Source organism: Desmodus rotundus, chromosome 11, assembly GCF_022682495.2.
Source record: "Desmodus rotundus isolate HL8 chromosome 11, HLdesRot8A.1, whole genome shotgun sequence".
Taxonomy (NCBI): domain Eukaryota; kingdom Metazoa; phylum Chordata; class Mammalia; order Chiroptera; family Phyllostomidae; genus Desmodus; species Desmodus rotundus.
Genome location: NC_071397.1, coordinates 90,399,782 through 90,416,387, shown reverse-complemented (window position 1 = coordinate 90,416,387; position 16,606 = coordinate 90,399,782). Strand labels below are relative to the sequence as shown.

Below are 16,606 nucleotides of genomic sequence, written 5' to 3'. Positions count from 1 at the left end.
GGGAGAGAAAATGGGAAATTCCAGAAAACTATTTAAAATCCAAATATTTAGAATTGTTATCCTTCCTAAGTGGGTATTAGGAGACTTTAAAACTTCTACTTTAAGAAACTCTGTGAGGACTTTTTTTTTTTTATTTCCTTATGAGTGTATCATTGCAATTTGTATAATAAAAATTATTTTATATTATACTATGCTTTATCGTAGTACACTTTTATATTATATTACCCAAACACATAAACTAAGCTGTGAAATAAGATTTATTAAGGGAGGGTGGTCCGAGGAATCTCCTGAGAATAAAATTCAAGGTTAGTGGGTGATCTGGGAGGATTCAGAGACTGGCATTGGCCTCCTTGTTTCAAATCCTCTCCCTGATACCAGCTATTTATTTGACTTTGACAAGTCCTATTTTTATGGTTACTTACTCTCATCAATACTTAGTACCTCTGTTATAGATAATAATAATATCTATAATAACTATTCATTGAACTCTACAGGAACCCAGGAACTCTGCAGAGTGTTCCACAAACCTTATCTTACTGAACCTTTACAACCACCTTCATGAGGAAGTCACTGTCACCCCCATTCGGCAAGGGAACGCCCAGACAGGTGGGCGACGCAGCTAGGTCTTCTCCACCTAGTTCTACGGCCTCCCTCCGGGAGCACTGATTCTGCCTCTGCCCAACCAGAATCACAAGGTTACTCCTATGCATCTCACAGGGTTATTAAAAGAACTAAATGAAGTACATGTGGATGCCACACACTTGGCCCTTCCTTTTTAGTTACTGACAGTACTTGAGGTAGCACGGCAGACAAAGGACTGAGTTTTACACCTGTTAAGTTACACTGGTGATCGATGGTGTGGAGAGCTTAATGGATAATTATAATAGCACCGGTGTTTAAAAGATTCATCAAAGATATTAAATAGTAAAGTTTTCCTCAAGTTAACATTCTCCTTTAGACAGAAAGGTTTAATCTTCATGAGACAAGTGACTGGCTGTGATGAAGAATTCAGAGAGAATACCAAAGCAGATCCCGAAAGATGAAAGCAATCCAAGGACTATCTTGCAGAGGCAAAGCCCAAACCCCAAGGAGAAAGAACATACCCACATAAACAAAAATACCCTTTGAAATCGCAGCTGGAAATCTGTCTTCCTCTTGGCATCTTTGGTAAGAAGTCACGCCTTCGCTGCCGCACGCGTTCAAAATAATAGCACACACTCCCACAAACATATCCAGATGTTCTCGAATATTCATGACGTGCTTCCAATCTGGTTTGGACTTGCCCGTGATTTATGTTTGATTAAATTCCATCAGCGTCTGCTGGGGCCCATGAGATGGATGGCACTGCTGTGGCGAAAATTTCAAACATCTTCATGTTCTAAGTAATTGAAGAAAGTCTCACAAGGACTTAGGTACAAGCTTCAGAATAACTGGAGATGGAGAAGCTGGTTTACGCCTGAACAGACCTCTGACACCACTGCTGAAGCTGAGGAATGGAGCCTCCGAGTAACACACAGGTTGACAGGATGGGGGCAGGTCCTGATGTTCCACCCCGAGTACTAAATACAGTGAAACATGAAAGGAAAGACAATGGCCGTGCTCGGGGGTTACTGAGATGTCCTGTCCAGTCACCAAGTGAGTAAATTTGTGCCCTGCCAGATACAGAATGGTGGGAAACCCAGAATAACAACAACTGAACGAACTCTATCAAACAAAGCAGCTCACTATTTTACCATCTTGCTTTCTTCCATTTAAAATAAAATTCTCAAAACCTCCAAATTGAACAAAAAGGCAGCCCCAAATCAAAACACACCTCTGAAAAGGGTATACTGATCTAGTAACCAAAGGTGGACGGAGAAAGGTGGACACAATCAATACATTGTGTGTTCTGGGGCTCAATTCTTTGAGTCCTTAGTCATTTCAGTGCACAGGAGCTGTGCTGAAAGATACATCTAAAATATGGAGTCAGGAGTGTCTAAAATATGGGCCGACAGCCCTGGCAAGGGGGCTCAGTTGGCTGCAGCATCGTTACCTACAACGAAAGGTTGTGAGTTCAATTACCACTAAGGTCACAAACCTAGATTGCGAGTGTAATCCCCGTTCAGGGCACGTATGGCAGGCAACCAATCTATGTCTCTCTCTCTCATAGATGTCTCTCTCTCTCACATAGATGTCTCTCTCTCTCAAATCAATACACACAACCTCAAGCAATAAATAAGTAAGTAAATAAGTAAGTAAATAAAATATGGGTGTATACATAGATCAGGGGGCCAACAGCAGCTGTGTCTACCAGCAAGAGCTTACAGCCCTGCTCCAGGTGACTCCCCGTCTGTACCCTGCCTGTATCTGCCTAACCCTAGCCACGCCCAAGCTGGCCCCTGGAGAACAGATGGACCACCTGACTTGGGCTACTCAGACTTCACCAAGGGCGTCAAGGTTGGACCTTTGATGTTACTGTCAAGTGACATTGTACATACGGCAGCAGAAACCCATTCTTGGGGCCTGAAAATAAACAAACATTCAACACACTCCTTCATTTTGTCTCATGTCAGGACCACACAGGCCTCAAATCTACTACAAATTAACATATGTAAATAGCCCATAATTAGCACAAATAAATCACACTGTAATCTTCCACATCAACAATGTTTAGTAAATTGTGAAACTGTAAACATTTAGATGGCATTACATTTTGGTAACATGGTTTTCATATCCCGAGGCTCCCAAAAAGGCACCTGGCCTGGGCCTCGTTCAACTCTGAGAGGCGCCTATTCCAAACAACAAGGGAGCTCCTTTTCCCTCCTAAGCCCCGGCCACGCCCAGATTCTGCCTTCAAAGAGGCCTCTTTTACTTTCATTCCTTGGCTTTTCTTCCCAGTTACTGTCAATTTGATTAACATTTAGGAATTCTCTGTTGTATGTAAATGAAAACCACTACAAAGCTCAGACTTTTTCCCCTTTCTGGCAAGAATTTGTATTTTAAACAGGAAGCTATTTTGGTTTTTAATGCCCCAGGAACATTGTGCTTTATAAGTACACACGTAAGTCAGTAATTTCTACATGCTCAGGAGCAAAAACAGAAACAGAAGCTGATATTGTTGAGCCATATTTGAAAAATCTGATGAAGACCTCTCAACTCGTAGACTACTGTATCACACATAACACATCTAATCAGTTCTTTTCCATCATTCTACGAACCGTCTCTAAAGGTCTCTTTACGTTTCAGAGGATAGAAGCATACCTAAATTGATTATAAGTAAAATTAAAAAAAAAAAAACACCTCTTAATTATGAGAAGCATGGGATGGCAAGATAAATGTGGCAGCCAAGGGATCTGTTTAGGTCCATGTTAACGCGGGGCAGTGTGCAAAAATGCTGACTAAACTGGGACTGGACACTGGACTACAAACGGGACTTTGTCTGAGAGGAGCCGGAGCGGAGAACTGCATTACCATCTGGCTTAAGACATAATGCCTCAGTGTATTTTGACATCAAGAGTGTGAATCCCACAGCAGAATGTAGTTCAGACTCACCAGCTAATGCCCACTGTTTCTGATGGCAATCTGCAAATCAACAGTAGCCCAAAGCTAGCGAGTAATGTCAGTTCAGACCAAATGAAACGAAACAGAAACAAATGCCCTTCAGAGCAACAAATGGGATTTAGCAATTAAATATTTAAACACAGGACAATTTGCAACACAGATCACATTCCTATCCTGTAGATAATGAGAGTAAGAATTTGGGGAGTTTGCTTCCTGAGCATCTATGGGCCTCCAACAGGCCAGCATTTCCTAGGAACACCTTTCACCTATGCGCCAAGGTGGGGGCGACCTTGCTCTCCTTTTCTGGAATATTCAAGAAGCTCAAAGGTAAAGGAAGCCCGTCTTCCACATGTGTTGCTAACTGTAGCAAATGACAAAAGAACAGTCACAAAGTAAAACAAAACCCCACGGAGAGGCTGCACCGTGTGTGTGTGTGTGTGTGTGTGTGTGTGTGTGTGAGTGTGTGTGTGTGTGTGTGTGAGAGAGAGAGAGAGAGAGAGAGAGAGAGAGAGAGAGAGAGAGAGAGAGAGAGAGAGAGAGAGAGAGAGAGAGAGAGAGAGAGAGAGAGAGGGAAGGCACAGATTCACCTCGCCCCAGCGGGTCAGCTATTGCACAATGGCAATTGTTTTTGTGTTGTCTTAGGAATAGTGATTAATCAAAACATCCTATTTTTTTTTTATTAATAACCCAAGGGCCTGAGAAAGAAGAGCATGTAACTTTTTTCAGCACATCGTTTATACCTTAGATTCCAGCCACAGTAACCTGTCAATGGGCAATAAAAGCTACATTTTTCTCTCAATTTTTGACCTTTTCACAAACTGTGATTTCTGCCTTAAACTACTCTGCACTGTTCTTACCCCACCAGGCTAATCTTATAAGTGGGCCTGGGTATCACCTCCTTCAGGAAGCCTTCTTTGATTTTCCTGAACTGGGTCAGAGGTTCTCTTCTGTATTCCTGCAAAGCATTTAACAGTCTGTTCACCCCCCTAAATTGTGAGCCCTTTGTGAATACAGAAAACATCTTTATCTGTGTTTCCAGAAGGGCAAAGTGTCAGACACAGGCTTGATAGTCATTAAATATTCTTAAATAATTACATGCATAAATGAATTTGAGACACACAAATCTGTACTTATGGAGCACCTATTATGTACCACACATTGTTCTCTACGGTGGAATACAGACGTGACTAGGAGACTAACAGAATCCCTGCCCTCGAACCAGGATCAGACCACGCCCTCAAGGGGCCGGGAGGGCGCTCTGCAGGGCGAGCTCTGTGCACTGTGGTGCGGGCACCACGGATGTGTCCACTGGACACAATCACATAGCTAAGGCTTGTGCATGTCAATATGCAAACTGTGCCTCACAAAAGAGGAAGTTTTAAAAAATAATCAAGCGGGCATGAGGGATAACGATGAAATGAGAATGACAGAATGCTGGTAACTGTTGAAGCTGGGTAAGAGGCACAGGAAGCTTTGTATATTTTGCTGTTTATAGATGTTTGAAATTTCCCAAAATAAAAGCTAAAAAAACCTGTACACTCATGTGAATAAATATTAACATTAAATTAATATTAGCTAATTAACATCAACTAATTGATATCAATATTAGCAGATATTGATATTAATTACTACTAACTGATATTAGCCAGTTGATATCAATTATCAGCTAATTAATATTGATAAATATCAATGAATTAATATTGATAAATATTAACAAATTACAGACCCCTTGGAGTTTGTGAACTAGCAACAGAGAGAAGGAAAAGTGAACAGTTATAGGTCACATACAATGATGCACCTGGTACTTTTTAACAGTTTCCTCATTTACTCCTCAGAACTGCTTTGTGCTAATTTAGCGCCATTTATAGAGGGGGAAACTGAGGCTTACAGGGGTTACACAACTTGCCAGCTAAGTAAAACCGGATTTGAACACAAGTCTGTTGGACACCCCGCCGCTTTCCAGCCAGTGGTTCCCATGCCCCTGGCCACTGCAATAAGCTCAGAGGCTAGGACTCCAGCTTGGGCCTGGGTGGGAGCGGTAGTGTCTAAAGAAGCCCAAGAATCACCACCAGTCACGACAGGCACCACTCTCATATGCCTCTTAGCCCAGGGTTGTCTCTGGAAAGGTTAAATTTTGAAAATTGCAAGAAACAATAACTACAGCCCAAAATTGCTCCGACACCCTCAGCGATGGCTCCGGTATTACATCTCACTGTGCTGACAGACAGTAGTTTCCTTTACATTCCCAGCCCTTAGAGACCCAGGTGGGTCTCCGCCTGGACTGCCATTTCCTGGTGCCACACACACAGCGTGACAAGGGTGTGACAGAGTCCACAACAGTCGTCAACAGAGTCCCTTGAGGGTCTTCTACGCTAGGGACACGTCGCACCAAAAACCACTTAAACTTGGGCAGAGTCACGCTCAAAGATGCCGAGGACACTGATAAGGCCAGTGACAAGAGGCCACCGTGTGTGTCCCTTTCCTGGCCACAGTGTCCCTTTGACAGATGTCAGACTTAGCATCACTAGAGATGGGCCCATTATGGACTTGAAAAGCTGCTGTCGTTTCCAAATGCAGCTTCTCCCAGCCAAAAACACACACGAAGCCCAGGCATGTGCCAAATGTGTGGAAATATGGGCAACTTCCCTGCTGTTCACAAGCACTAATGACCTAATCCGCAGCAGAGGCCACGGCTGCGGTCCAAACACACCGTGCCTTTAGGGCCCATTTGGTACTAAATAAAAACTCTCACCATGATCCTCAGTGTAAATCATAATTCCTGTTTATACTGTTGAATTTTCACCCATCTGTACTCTGTTGCCTTCATCTAAACTCACCGGCCCCAAAGACGCTTTATCAAGTTAAGTGCTTGATTCCAGTTGGGAGCCAGGAGCCGGGGCATGCAAAACTAGCTTGCTATCCAGTCCAGAACATTAATCACTAACATAATTATCAAAACCTTCAATTTTTCAGGGTTAAGTCAAGCATCTCTGTGGGCGGGCTGTCTTTTTGGTTGGTTTGTGCTCCAGTTGACATGTAATTAGCTCTTAAGGACAATGCATTTTTGGACTTTTTAAAAGCCAAAACACAAATGTTTAAGTATCTATTTTGTCTAAAGGATAGTCTTTCAATCCCTAGAAAAACAAAGTCATAAAACCAATTTAACCCATCGCCCCAAACTCTCTGTCCTGGAGGCTGCCTCTAAATGACTTTTTATGCAGCAGAAAAAACAAACTTAATGCTACTTTTTTTCCCTATAAGATGTTTTAGGCTCCTAATGTTACCATTTCCTCATAGTGCTTTTGGTGGATTATTTCTTCTCCGAGAAATCTCACATTCAGCCTCGATGGGGCTGCTTCCTAGCACAGAAAGAAAGGATGAAGCTGCAGGTCCCCAGACCCCACGCTGCTCCAACAGCCAAGCAAAGAATCGTGTCTACTTGTCCAAAAGCAGAACTCAAAAGTCCAGAAATACAGATACAACCTGATGCAAGCAACGGAAGCATCATGGACTGAAAATTACATCTTTTTAAGAAAACTGAGTTCCTATCAAACTCAATCTGTGGTCAGCTCACTGCCTCGAGGGGGAGCTTTACGTAAATGGGTTGAGTTCGTGGCCTGAACAGTGACCTCACAACCGTCTCACCTCATGTGGGCATCTAGCCCCCGGGCCCTGGGAATGACGTGTGAAGCACAGGGCACCCACCTGGTCTTCTCCAGCTCGAGACCTCCCCTTTGCCACTGCAACTTGCCTCAATCTCACAGAAAGAGAACTTGAATATGTTCACTGGGGATCTGATTTTCCCACTAACCACAGTTTGAAGGATGAACAGAGTTCCCAGCCTGGCTCAAATTAGCTCCCATCAATTTTACCCACCGCCATATTACCATATTCTGCACCTTTGATGAGAACTAATTAAGCTCATGTGGTGTTTTTCCTCCCCAGACTGCCTTTTGCAGCTCTGGAACAGAGCACACCAAATTAGGCCCATCTGTCTAAATGGGAAGAAGTTATTTATCCTAATGCCAGGCAGGCTTCCTTTCCTACCTAGAAACTGCCTTCTGAGGTTCCCAAACGCCACGCGATGATTATGGCAACCCTAACTCTTAACCAGCTAGAATTCTGGGGAGAGCAGCTGAGTGCTGTATCAAGGATAACCTAGCAATCTGTGGCGAACATTTCCTTGCACGGTGAAATGTCCAAGAAGGCCACGAAGTAGGCTATCAAACAAAGTGAAACTTGCCACATTCAAGAATGCAGTGCAATATTTAACTGGTTCTGCTGCAATCTTGCCAAAAGGAAAGTCCTTTTTCATTAACTATGCCACCATCAGGAGAGCCTAGTTAATTTTAACGAAGCAGAGGGGTCTTTTTGACACGTAACGGAAAGAAATAAAATAACCCAACACTTTGCACAAGCCAGGAGACACACTTACAAGAAAGAAGGCCTTGGCAACAAAGACGCCCACGTGTCTGTCAGGCTCCCAGCGGCCCCCAACTGAGGCTTCTCGAGCTTCAATTGACTCTATTATACTAACTCCCACCGCTGCCAACTGCTAAGATAGCGAGTAAAAAACGAAGAGAATCAATAATTACTTGATAGTCATGATGTAACGTCACTCTTGACCAAGCTAAGAAAAGAAATACAAGCACGTAAGAAGGCCAACATCCTACGCAGGTGGAAGTGGACCACATCCACTTATAGGATATACAGCAGTGGAGTCTAAACCACTTGTTGGGTCCCTTATAATATAAAATGAATTATTAATTTAAAAAATTATCATTCCTGGCTGGTGTGGCTCAGTGGATTGAGTGCCGGCCTGTGAACCAAAGTGTCACCAGTTTGATTCCCAGTCAGTGCACATGCCTGGGTTGCAGGCCAGGTCCCCAGCAGGGGGCATGTGAAAGGCAACCACACACTGATGTTTCTCTTCCTCTTTCTCCCTTCCTTCCCCTCTCGAAAAAGAAATAATCTTTTTAAAAAAAAATATTATCTGTTGTTAGTTACTTACAGTTTTTATTCATTCCTAGTCTAAGTAGAGTTACAGGAAAAAAACATTTTTAAAAAAGGATTCAATTGAATCAGTAGTTCTCAAACTTCTTTAAAAAAAGGTTCACAGTTCAAAGACCTATTTTAAAACAGATCTACAGAGTTCCCCAATATATAAAAAATGGTCAAAAAGGAGGTGGTCCGGACGAGAAGGCATGGAGCATTTAGCCTCATCTTCTGCCTGCTGTTCCCGAAATGGTCTAAAGGTGACCACAGGGGAAGAAAACAATTTGAAAAGCAGAGAACCAAGATGAAATCAAGTATCATCTGTGTAGCAAGTTTTCACTGATAATGCAGCAGCTTCAGTAGGCTGCTTTACAATAAAAACACGACATGGAAATACCAGCACCCATACAGATTATCCAAAGAACACTCAAGCTATTTCGTTACTATTTATCACGTGCAAATTCAAACGCTCCACTGTTCACACATGTAAAAATCTTTACAAATAAGCCACAGGGACTTCAATACACCTGGGAGAGAGAAGAGAATGTTGTCCTCAGAAATGGTGATTGCAAAGAGGTCTTAATGACATGAAGAAGAACTATAATAAAATGTTAGGGAAAAAAGCAAGAATTATATTGCTGATAGTAAAATGCCCAGAAAACCACCAAGCACAGATCTGCTATATACCAGTGGTAAAGGCCAGGTGGAGGATTAGGGTGGTTTCTTGCTTCTTTAAATCTTATTTTGTTTCTAGGAGGAGGAGGAAAAGAGGAAGAGGAGGGGAAGTGAGGGAGGGAGGGAAGAACTAGACATCCTTTGGGCTTAAAAGTCCATAAAAAGGTAGTACTGTATATACTGGCCAACATTGAGATATCTTTTTCCTTTAAGTTAAAAAAAAATCCAGTCTTTTAACGAATACAAAGTTTTCATCGTCTGCCCCAGCCAATATTCATTCAGTCTGATATCTGCAGAACTGGGTGGAAGGGATCTGAATTTTTTATCCCAGACGAGTTCGGCAGCCTGCAGCTGGATGCTCCGAGCACAATTAAGACCGTGAGAAGGCCCGAAGAGGGGGTGCTGGCCCAGCGTGGGGCCAGGGGTCACCTGTCCTGCACCTGCCAGGCAGGAGCACAGCCCCAGCACCACACACTCACCACATCCAGGTCCTGCGAAACCCGCCGCTTCCGCAGCTCCTCCATCCTCTCGCACACGTCGGAGAAATAGGTATTGTAATAATCTGCATACTGCTGCGCCAGGTCATCGATGTTGCCCAGGGAGCCATCCTGAGGAGAGGAGGGTGGGAGGAAGAAACGGGAAAAGAATAAAGGCAGTCAGTCCACCTGCACACGCCTCACACTGTGTCTCCTCCCTCTCTGCAGCGCGTACGGTAATAGCTGATATGTATTAAGTGATGAACATGTGCCAGGTTAAGCTTCACGTGTGACACCTCCCAATACTCAGGACAGCCCTACATCCTCTCTGCATACATGGACAAAGAGTAGCTCCAAGAAGCTGAGTGACAGCCCCAGGAGGGCAGGGCCTCCAGCCTGGGACTCTATGGTACCAGAGCCACAGTTAACTCACACCTCTGCCTGGTTAGCAGGATTAGGACAGCCCCAGGGAAGTCCCTTCGGCCAAGGCACTGTGTCAGCACAGGGCTCCCTAGAGCCCAGTCAGGCCCACGGCAACAGGAGAACCTTCTGCAAAGCTTCTGTTAAGTCCAGATTCCAGGACACCACTCCCAGGAGTTCTGAATGGAACCTGAGACCACTGGGAATGCTGCATCTGAGACATCCCTGAACCAGCCTCTCCCACGAGACCCTCAGAAAAGTGGAGTCATCCCAAGCATGGACGCAAAAGTACACATTACAAATTCACCTAAATACATAAGGGGTCACATCTGTCTCTTTACTGACGAAAGTGCCTGCAAGCTGCTCTGGAGCCCACACTCCTGAGTTCACAGCCCACTAGTGCCACTTCGGGGTCGGCGACCTCAGGCTCGTTCCTGACCTTGGCAACAGCAGAACAGTCACAGCACCTACGTCACAGTGCCAAGAAATGAGACCACACAGAACACTCAGAACTCAGCCCCTCAGAGTCCGCCTGGCACACACTTAGTGCACAAAACGTATCGGGCTGATAATGTTCACTGCAGACGTTTCAGACTAGAGCCTTCCTTTAGGGGAGCTGATTGCTAAACACATGTCCAAACGCATACATACAGGACGACAGAGATGCTGCATCCATTTGTGAGTTAGGCCATTTCTTCTGGTCCTTCCTTCCCTCCTTCCCTCCTTCCTTCCCTCCTTCAGGGGAACATCTCCCCTGCCCCTTTGCACCTCCCAACACGTCGTTTCTCTAGTATGAGTAAATGACCCTGCCAAGACAACCAAGCATACAACTTTTAGACAACCTGAAAGGTGCACACACACACTTTCTATTTTACACACCCCTGGGCTAGCCTTCTCACACAACTAATGTTAGCCCAGCACTCAGAGCAAAACATGTCTCATACTGAAAAGCACACCAAAGACACAATCAAAATGGGGAGCTACGAGTTCTCCAACCGCCTTTGTGCTGAAGACCTCATCAGGCCCCGGTCAGGACTGGCCGCTGACCCACTTCCACATTCACTGATTTTACAGAACCAAGTGCAGAAAACAGAAACAGAAAGCAGTGATTTCTTAGAAAATATTCTTCCATTCCTACCAGTAAAATCTTCTACATTTGAGCTTCCCTATTTTTTGGACTAGAAGACACACTCCCCCCGCAAATTTGGGGGAGTGAGTAGAATGGGGGTGAGTCTTATAGTCCAAATGTAGCTTACCTGGCTTGCTTGGGGGGGGGGTGGGCAGTGGGGGAGCAGGGGGTTTTTCCCCCTATTTTCCTCCTCTAAAACTTAGGTATATCTTATAGTCTGAAAAACACAGTAATTCCCTCCAAGTCCCCAGGGTAGGGCTCAGGGCGCAAAGGGCTCTTACAAGACCAGTGAGGTACCTGAACGCGTCTGGGCAAAACCACTCCCTAGGTGTCTGAGGTGGCAGGTTGGACAGAAAGTGCTGGGGAGGCGGGAGCCACCCTGCTCTTCACATTTTTACTGGCGAGTAAATGAAGAAACAGCATCAGTCAGGATGGAATCTGCACTGAGCCAGCCTTTTGCTCAACTGGCTTCAATAAGGAAAATGCCAGGAAGGAGTCACTCTTGAGAAAGAGGGAGCCAGGCCAGAATGTCTTAAGTGGAGGCTGCTGAAATATAGCATGATAAATCAAATTATGACCCTAAGGTTTGTCCCAACTCGCCTCAACTCAACAGCAAATGCCACATGGGCCACTGAACAAACATCCACAACCTCCCACAGGTTTTCCTGTCTCCTGCCACACTTTGCCTAATCTGCCATGGACCTGGCCAAAGTGACCTTGCTAAACATACATCTGATTGGATCTTTCTCTCTTTGCTCAGGATAATCCCTGCCACCTCCATCATCCATCCTACAAAATAAACCCCGAGCTTACCAGCCCGGCCCTCAGGGCCCTTCACCTCCCTCCCCAAATCCAGCTGGGTTGAGGAAGGAGCTGAGGTCTGCAGACTGGGAGGACCAAGAAGCCCCCAAGGTGGTGGCTTCCCCCTAGAGTAGACCCTTGCCAAGCCCATGCACCTAAGCCCCAGCACCATTTGAAAATACTGGATAAATCTTTGGAAAAGAAGGAGGGCACCAGAGCTACTCCTGCGGAAGCTTGTGTTCCAACCACCAGCCGGGACTATGAGAGACAGGCGCCCACTGAGGCAAGGGTGCAAGGCCAGAGAGGACGCACCTGGATGGCCCGAGGACACAGGGAACTGGGCTACCTTCAGTCTGGGTCTCTGCCTTCTGTTAACCTACCATGTTTGCTTACACTCCGTAGCAACAAAGCCCTCACCATCCCGCCTGTTCTCCCAGAGCCTCATGTTTTCTTAGCTCCCTCCCCCAGCACAGACTGAGAAAGACCAAGGAGGCTCAGTGTGGGGGGTGTCAGAAGGTGGAGGGGGCAGGTCATTCAACCACTTCATCTGAAAAGCCACTTTTATGAGTTTTTGCCCGGATCCCGCTACTCTCCACAACAACTAGGGCCCATGGAAGATGCTGGGCTCTCTAGAGTGGTCGTGATCTTGGTCTCTTGAAAACAGGATGTAATTCTCATCCAGAAACTTCTGTCTTCATCCATTCAGGAAATGAAACATACTTGCCACCTTTGACCAAATACGAAATCCACATCTTTTAATACCTGAGTGCCTGAGTAAACTTGTCAGATGTATTATCTGTTCGTAGTGGAAATTAACATACATCTACCTACCTACCTCCGTCTCTCATTGACAGAGGCACCAAGAGCAGCAGTGTCCAAGCCAGGGCAAAAATCTTGAATGCCTGCTTCTCACAAAAATAACCAGCCTTTTAATGAACTGCACAACTTATCACAACCCACTGTTTTCTCAGCTAAATCAAGGCCACTCCAAAAAATTTTTCAACAATTCTTTATATAGCTTTGTTCCACTTACTTTTTTCCCTGTTTCTCTTTTCTCATATATCCTAGCAACACCTTCAAAACCAACTGTTCACTTCAGTTCCAGAGTTTCCAAGCTCTCAATCAAACTTTTTCTCATACTAGTGAAAAGGTTTAATTCCCCAGCCCTCACTCCCAATCACTGGAAATTTTCTAGTAATCAGGGACCTCAAAAATGTATCCGCTGCTCATGAGGAAGAAAGCAGCTGTTCAACTAACTCAGGCCAAAGACAGCAAACGTCTTACACCCTGCCTTATGCTGCAACATTCACTCCACACCTGGTGCTCAGCAAATGGCAATTTAGAACAGGGTGGCTCAGCTGCCTCTATGTTTCCCCAAATTGCTTTCCAGATGTGCATTAAGTCCCCAAAATTAGCACTTCTATCCGTCTTGATGATTTAAATGCCAAGAAGGGCAAAGGAATTATTAGAAGTATGTCTTTTAAAAGTAGATCTTGCCCTGGGCTGGTGGAGCTCAGTGGATTGAGTGCTGGCCTGCAAACTAAAGGGTCACTGGTTTGCTTCCCAGTCAGGGCACATGCCTGGGTTTCGGGCCAGGTCCCCAGTAGGGGGCGCACAAGAGGCAACCGCACATTGATGTTTCTTTCCTCTCTTTCTCCCTTCTTTCCACTCCAAAAATAAATAAAATCTTTTAAAAAATAAAAATAAATAAAAATAAAAAGTAGGTCTTGCCTGCCATCAAAAGGAGCCCCTCCCATCCATGCTTCTTTGGGACTATCTGAAAACCTTTGCATCATTTCCGCCTAACATGTTCTTACTTGAGATAGTACAGACCCTTCAGTAAAAATATTGACTTCTACGAAAAATGTCTGCAACATTAGTCTGTAGGGAATTTAAATAATGCAGCTGTACTTCATAGCACCACACCTAGTATACATCTTTCTTTTTGGATTGTGAAGTTCATGTGTGACTCAACACCCTACAATGCTAATATCTGGAGGTGTGGATGTTACAAAATAAACTTCTAACTATAGTAACTTTAAACCGTCTCTAATTTGTTATTATAAATACAATTATTAAAACACTGAAACAAACTCCTTTTGGACCTTATTTTCCTCTCACATTTTCTGCTCTGGAGTTTATTACTTGCCTAATTTGTTCGGCTTCTTCTCTGGTTCTCACGCACTAGAAACTGAAGCAATGCAAGATCAAGTTTAGGAACGGGAAAACTTTATTTCCTCAAAATAACTTTTTGAAAGTAAATTGTGAAACTTTGTGTCACGTTATCATTTTACAAGAATTCTTCCATCCCTGTCTTAGAGAGAGAGAGAGAGAGAGACATGCAAATTCAAGTTTTCTTCCTTTTTCTTATTGCGGAACCAGGTCACAGTATCTTGCCATATGGCCATCCAGTTCACTGGTACAGATGTGCCTTAAGTCTAGGGCCCCACAACCAGTGTCAGCTCACTGGAAGACAAACCTGTGCAATCTTCCCACGAAGCCACAGTGCATGTCTACACCAAACACCCATCTTTCACACACCAGCGTAAAAATAGAGGTAAGGGGGATTGTACCAAACAATTCAGACTGGGCAGGCGGGGGGAGGGCAAGGTTTGCTGTTACAATTAAGGAGAAAAGAAACACTGTTCTCTCAACAACTGATTTAACAATGTTTCTAATATGTACATCCCAGTGGACTTCTGTCTCTGTTAAATGTGAAAACTAAAAGCACTAAGGAAACAGAACCATTTATGTGATCACTTTTGTTATTCTTGTTTCTTCTTTCCCCAGATGTCATTTTTGGTTTAGAGTATCTTCACAGGCTTACGTGGGAAAAAAGAAAAAAAAAATCTCTGAAGACACCAGGAGACACAATGTAATATGTACTGCTGTATGCAGATTATATGCAAATGAATGCAAACCAACTTGTGGTCCTGCTATTCTAAGTAGGTATACAACATAGCCTCAAGGGCAAATTCAGTGTGTTGCTCTGAATGCCCAAAGTTGAGAGGGAGAAAGAGAACAGACTCTTGACTGACTTATTTACCTTTTCTGTCCATGATAATAGTACATACAGGATATATTTGATGTAACGTAAATTGTATGTGATCTTTACATTGCTTAGTTTTGTTTTGGACAGGGATAGAGACAAATAAATATTTAAGTCTCCTACAAGCTAAGTCCACTAAAAGAAATCACTACACACAAGACAGTGAAACTTAACTGATTTCTTGACCAACTTCACAGTATGTTTTCATTTTTAATTAGCTCGTTTAAAGATTTTGAGGTGATAAACTCTTGCCACATCATTCTGAAGAAAGTCACTGAATATATAATAATTTACCTCAAATATTTTTCATATCACTCACAGCATTTCTGCAGATGGTTTGAGCTGGAATACAGCTTGTCTCAGAGAAAGAGTTTTTTACACATAACAACCAAAAACATATTCTAAAGGCACACATTAGGTCATAGCCATAGTGACGGAGGGCCCTGGGGGCACACCCACCTGGTAGGTGGATGGAGGGCAGCTGAATTCACACTGTCCGCTCCCTTCTCTCCAAAAACACCCAGAACTTGCCAAAGCCTATGTTTAATGATCGCTTTGGCAAATATGATCTTGGTGCCCACGCCCCCCCACATGCATCCCTGGTCTCCAGTTAACTGAAACCCATTCCAGAGGCAGGGAGGGTCTCACAGCAGGCAATACTGACCACTCCCTCCTTCCCAGCACTCCCTCAGCAACTGCTTCTAAGACAGTGGTCTTCATAGGTCTGGGGAAAAAATACCAGAAACATTTGGAGTAGGGACTCTCAATATAGTACCATTATTTAAGAATAGATTGTATCTACTTACAACTATAAGCATTTATTAATGTAAACTATGTTTACTTACAACTGGTACAACTATTTAAAAATACACACAAACACAGGCATTTTAAATGAGATAAAACACAAGTATAACTAAAAAGGTCTAAGTTTTTTTGTATTCTCAAACAGACAAGCAACTGCTGATTGTTTGCAGTGGTATTCACCCTGCTGATCATAACTCATTAGGATTATACAGGTCAAGGTCAGGTCAGAGCAGCACCACTGCTATGGGTAATCAGCAGCTGGGGAAGCAGTCTGTACAGGCTGCGCCTCTATGTCTAGTATTGAGTAAAAAGTCACTGTGGGTTGGCCAGGCTCACAGTTGTAACAAGATGGACGTGGAAAAGCATGAACAAAACGGAACCCATGAGAACACTGGGACCATAAGGACAAATGGAATTCACATCGGTTTCTCATCAGCTGCTACCTTGGTGGTATGAGCGACCCAGAAGAAAACACATGAGCTCCTCCCGCCAGACCACGCACGCAGGGCTCAGGACTCCCTTGAAGATGAAGGGGAGCTGGCAGATCAGTGACACCATGCAGGAGCCGCCACAATGCCGGGCCCTGTCCAGCAACTTCAGAGTCTACACTATAAGGCCACCGCTGATTCATTTCTGGCTTATAGGCTGATGCAAGACTAAGCCACCAGAGTCCGAATTTAGACATTTAAGAACAGCATAGAACAGCATGAACGGAAC

The 16,606-nt window shown here is 44.1% G+C and overlaps 1 protein-coding gene across 4 annotated transcripts in view; it reads right to left on the bottom strand.

Annotated features, from left to right (window-relative positions):
• The window catches only part of SASH1 (SAM and SH3 domain containing 1), a 290,842-nt gene that overhangs the window by 113,478 nt on the left and 160,758 nt on the right, over positions 1–16,606 (bottom strand). For all 4 annotated transcript variants that reach the window (XM_045188885.2, XM_053913928.2, XM_024551948.4 and 1 more), the window contains one exon: positions 9,690–9,818. In XM_045188885.2, the coding sequence (XP_045044820.2) occupies positions 9,690–9,818 (129 nt within the window). Of the gene's footprint in view, positions 1–9,689; positions 9,819–16,606 lie in introns of those variants that run through there.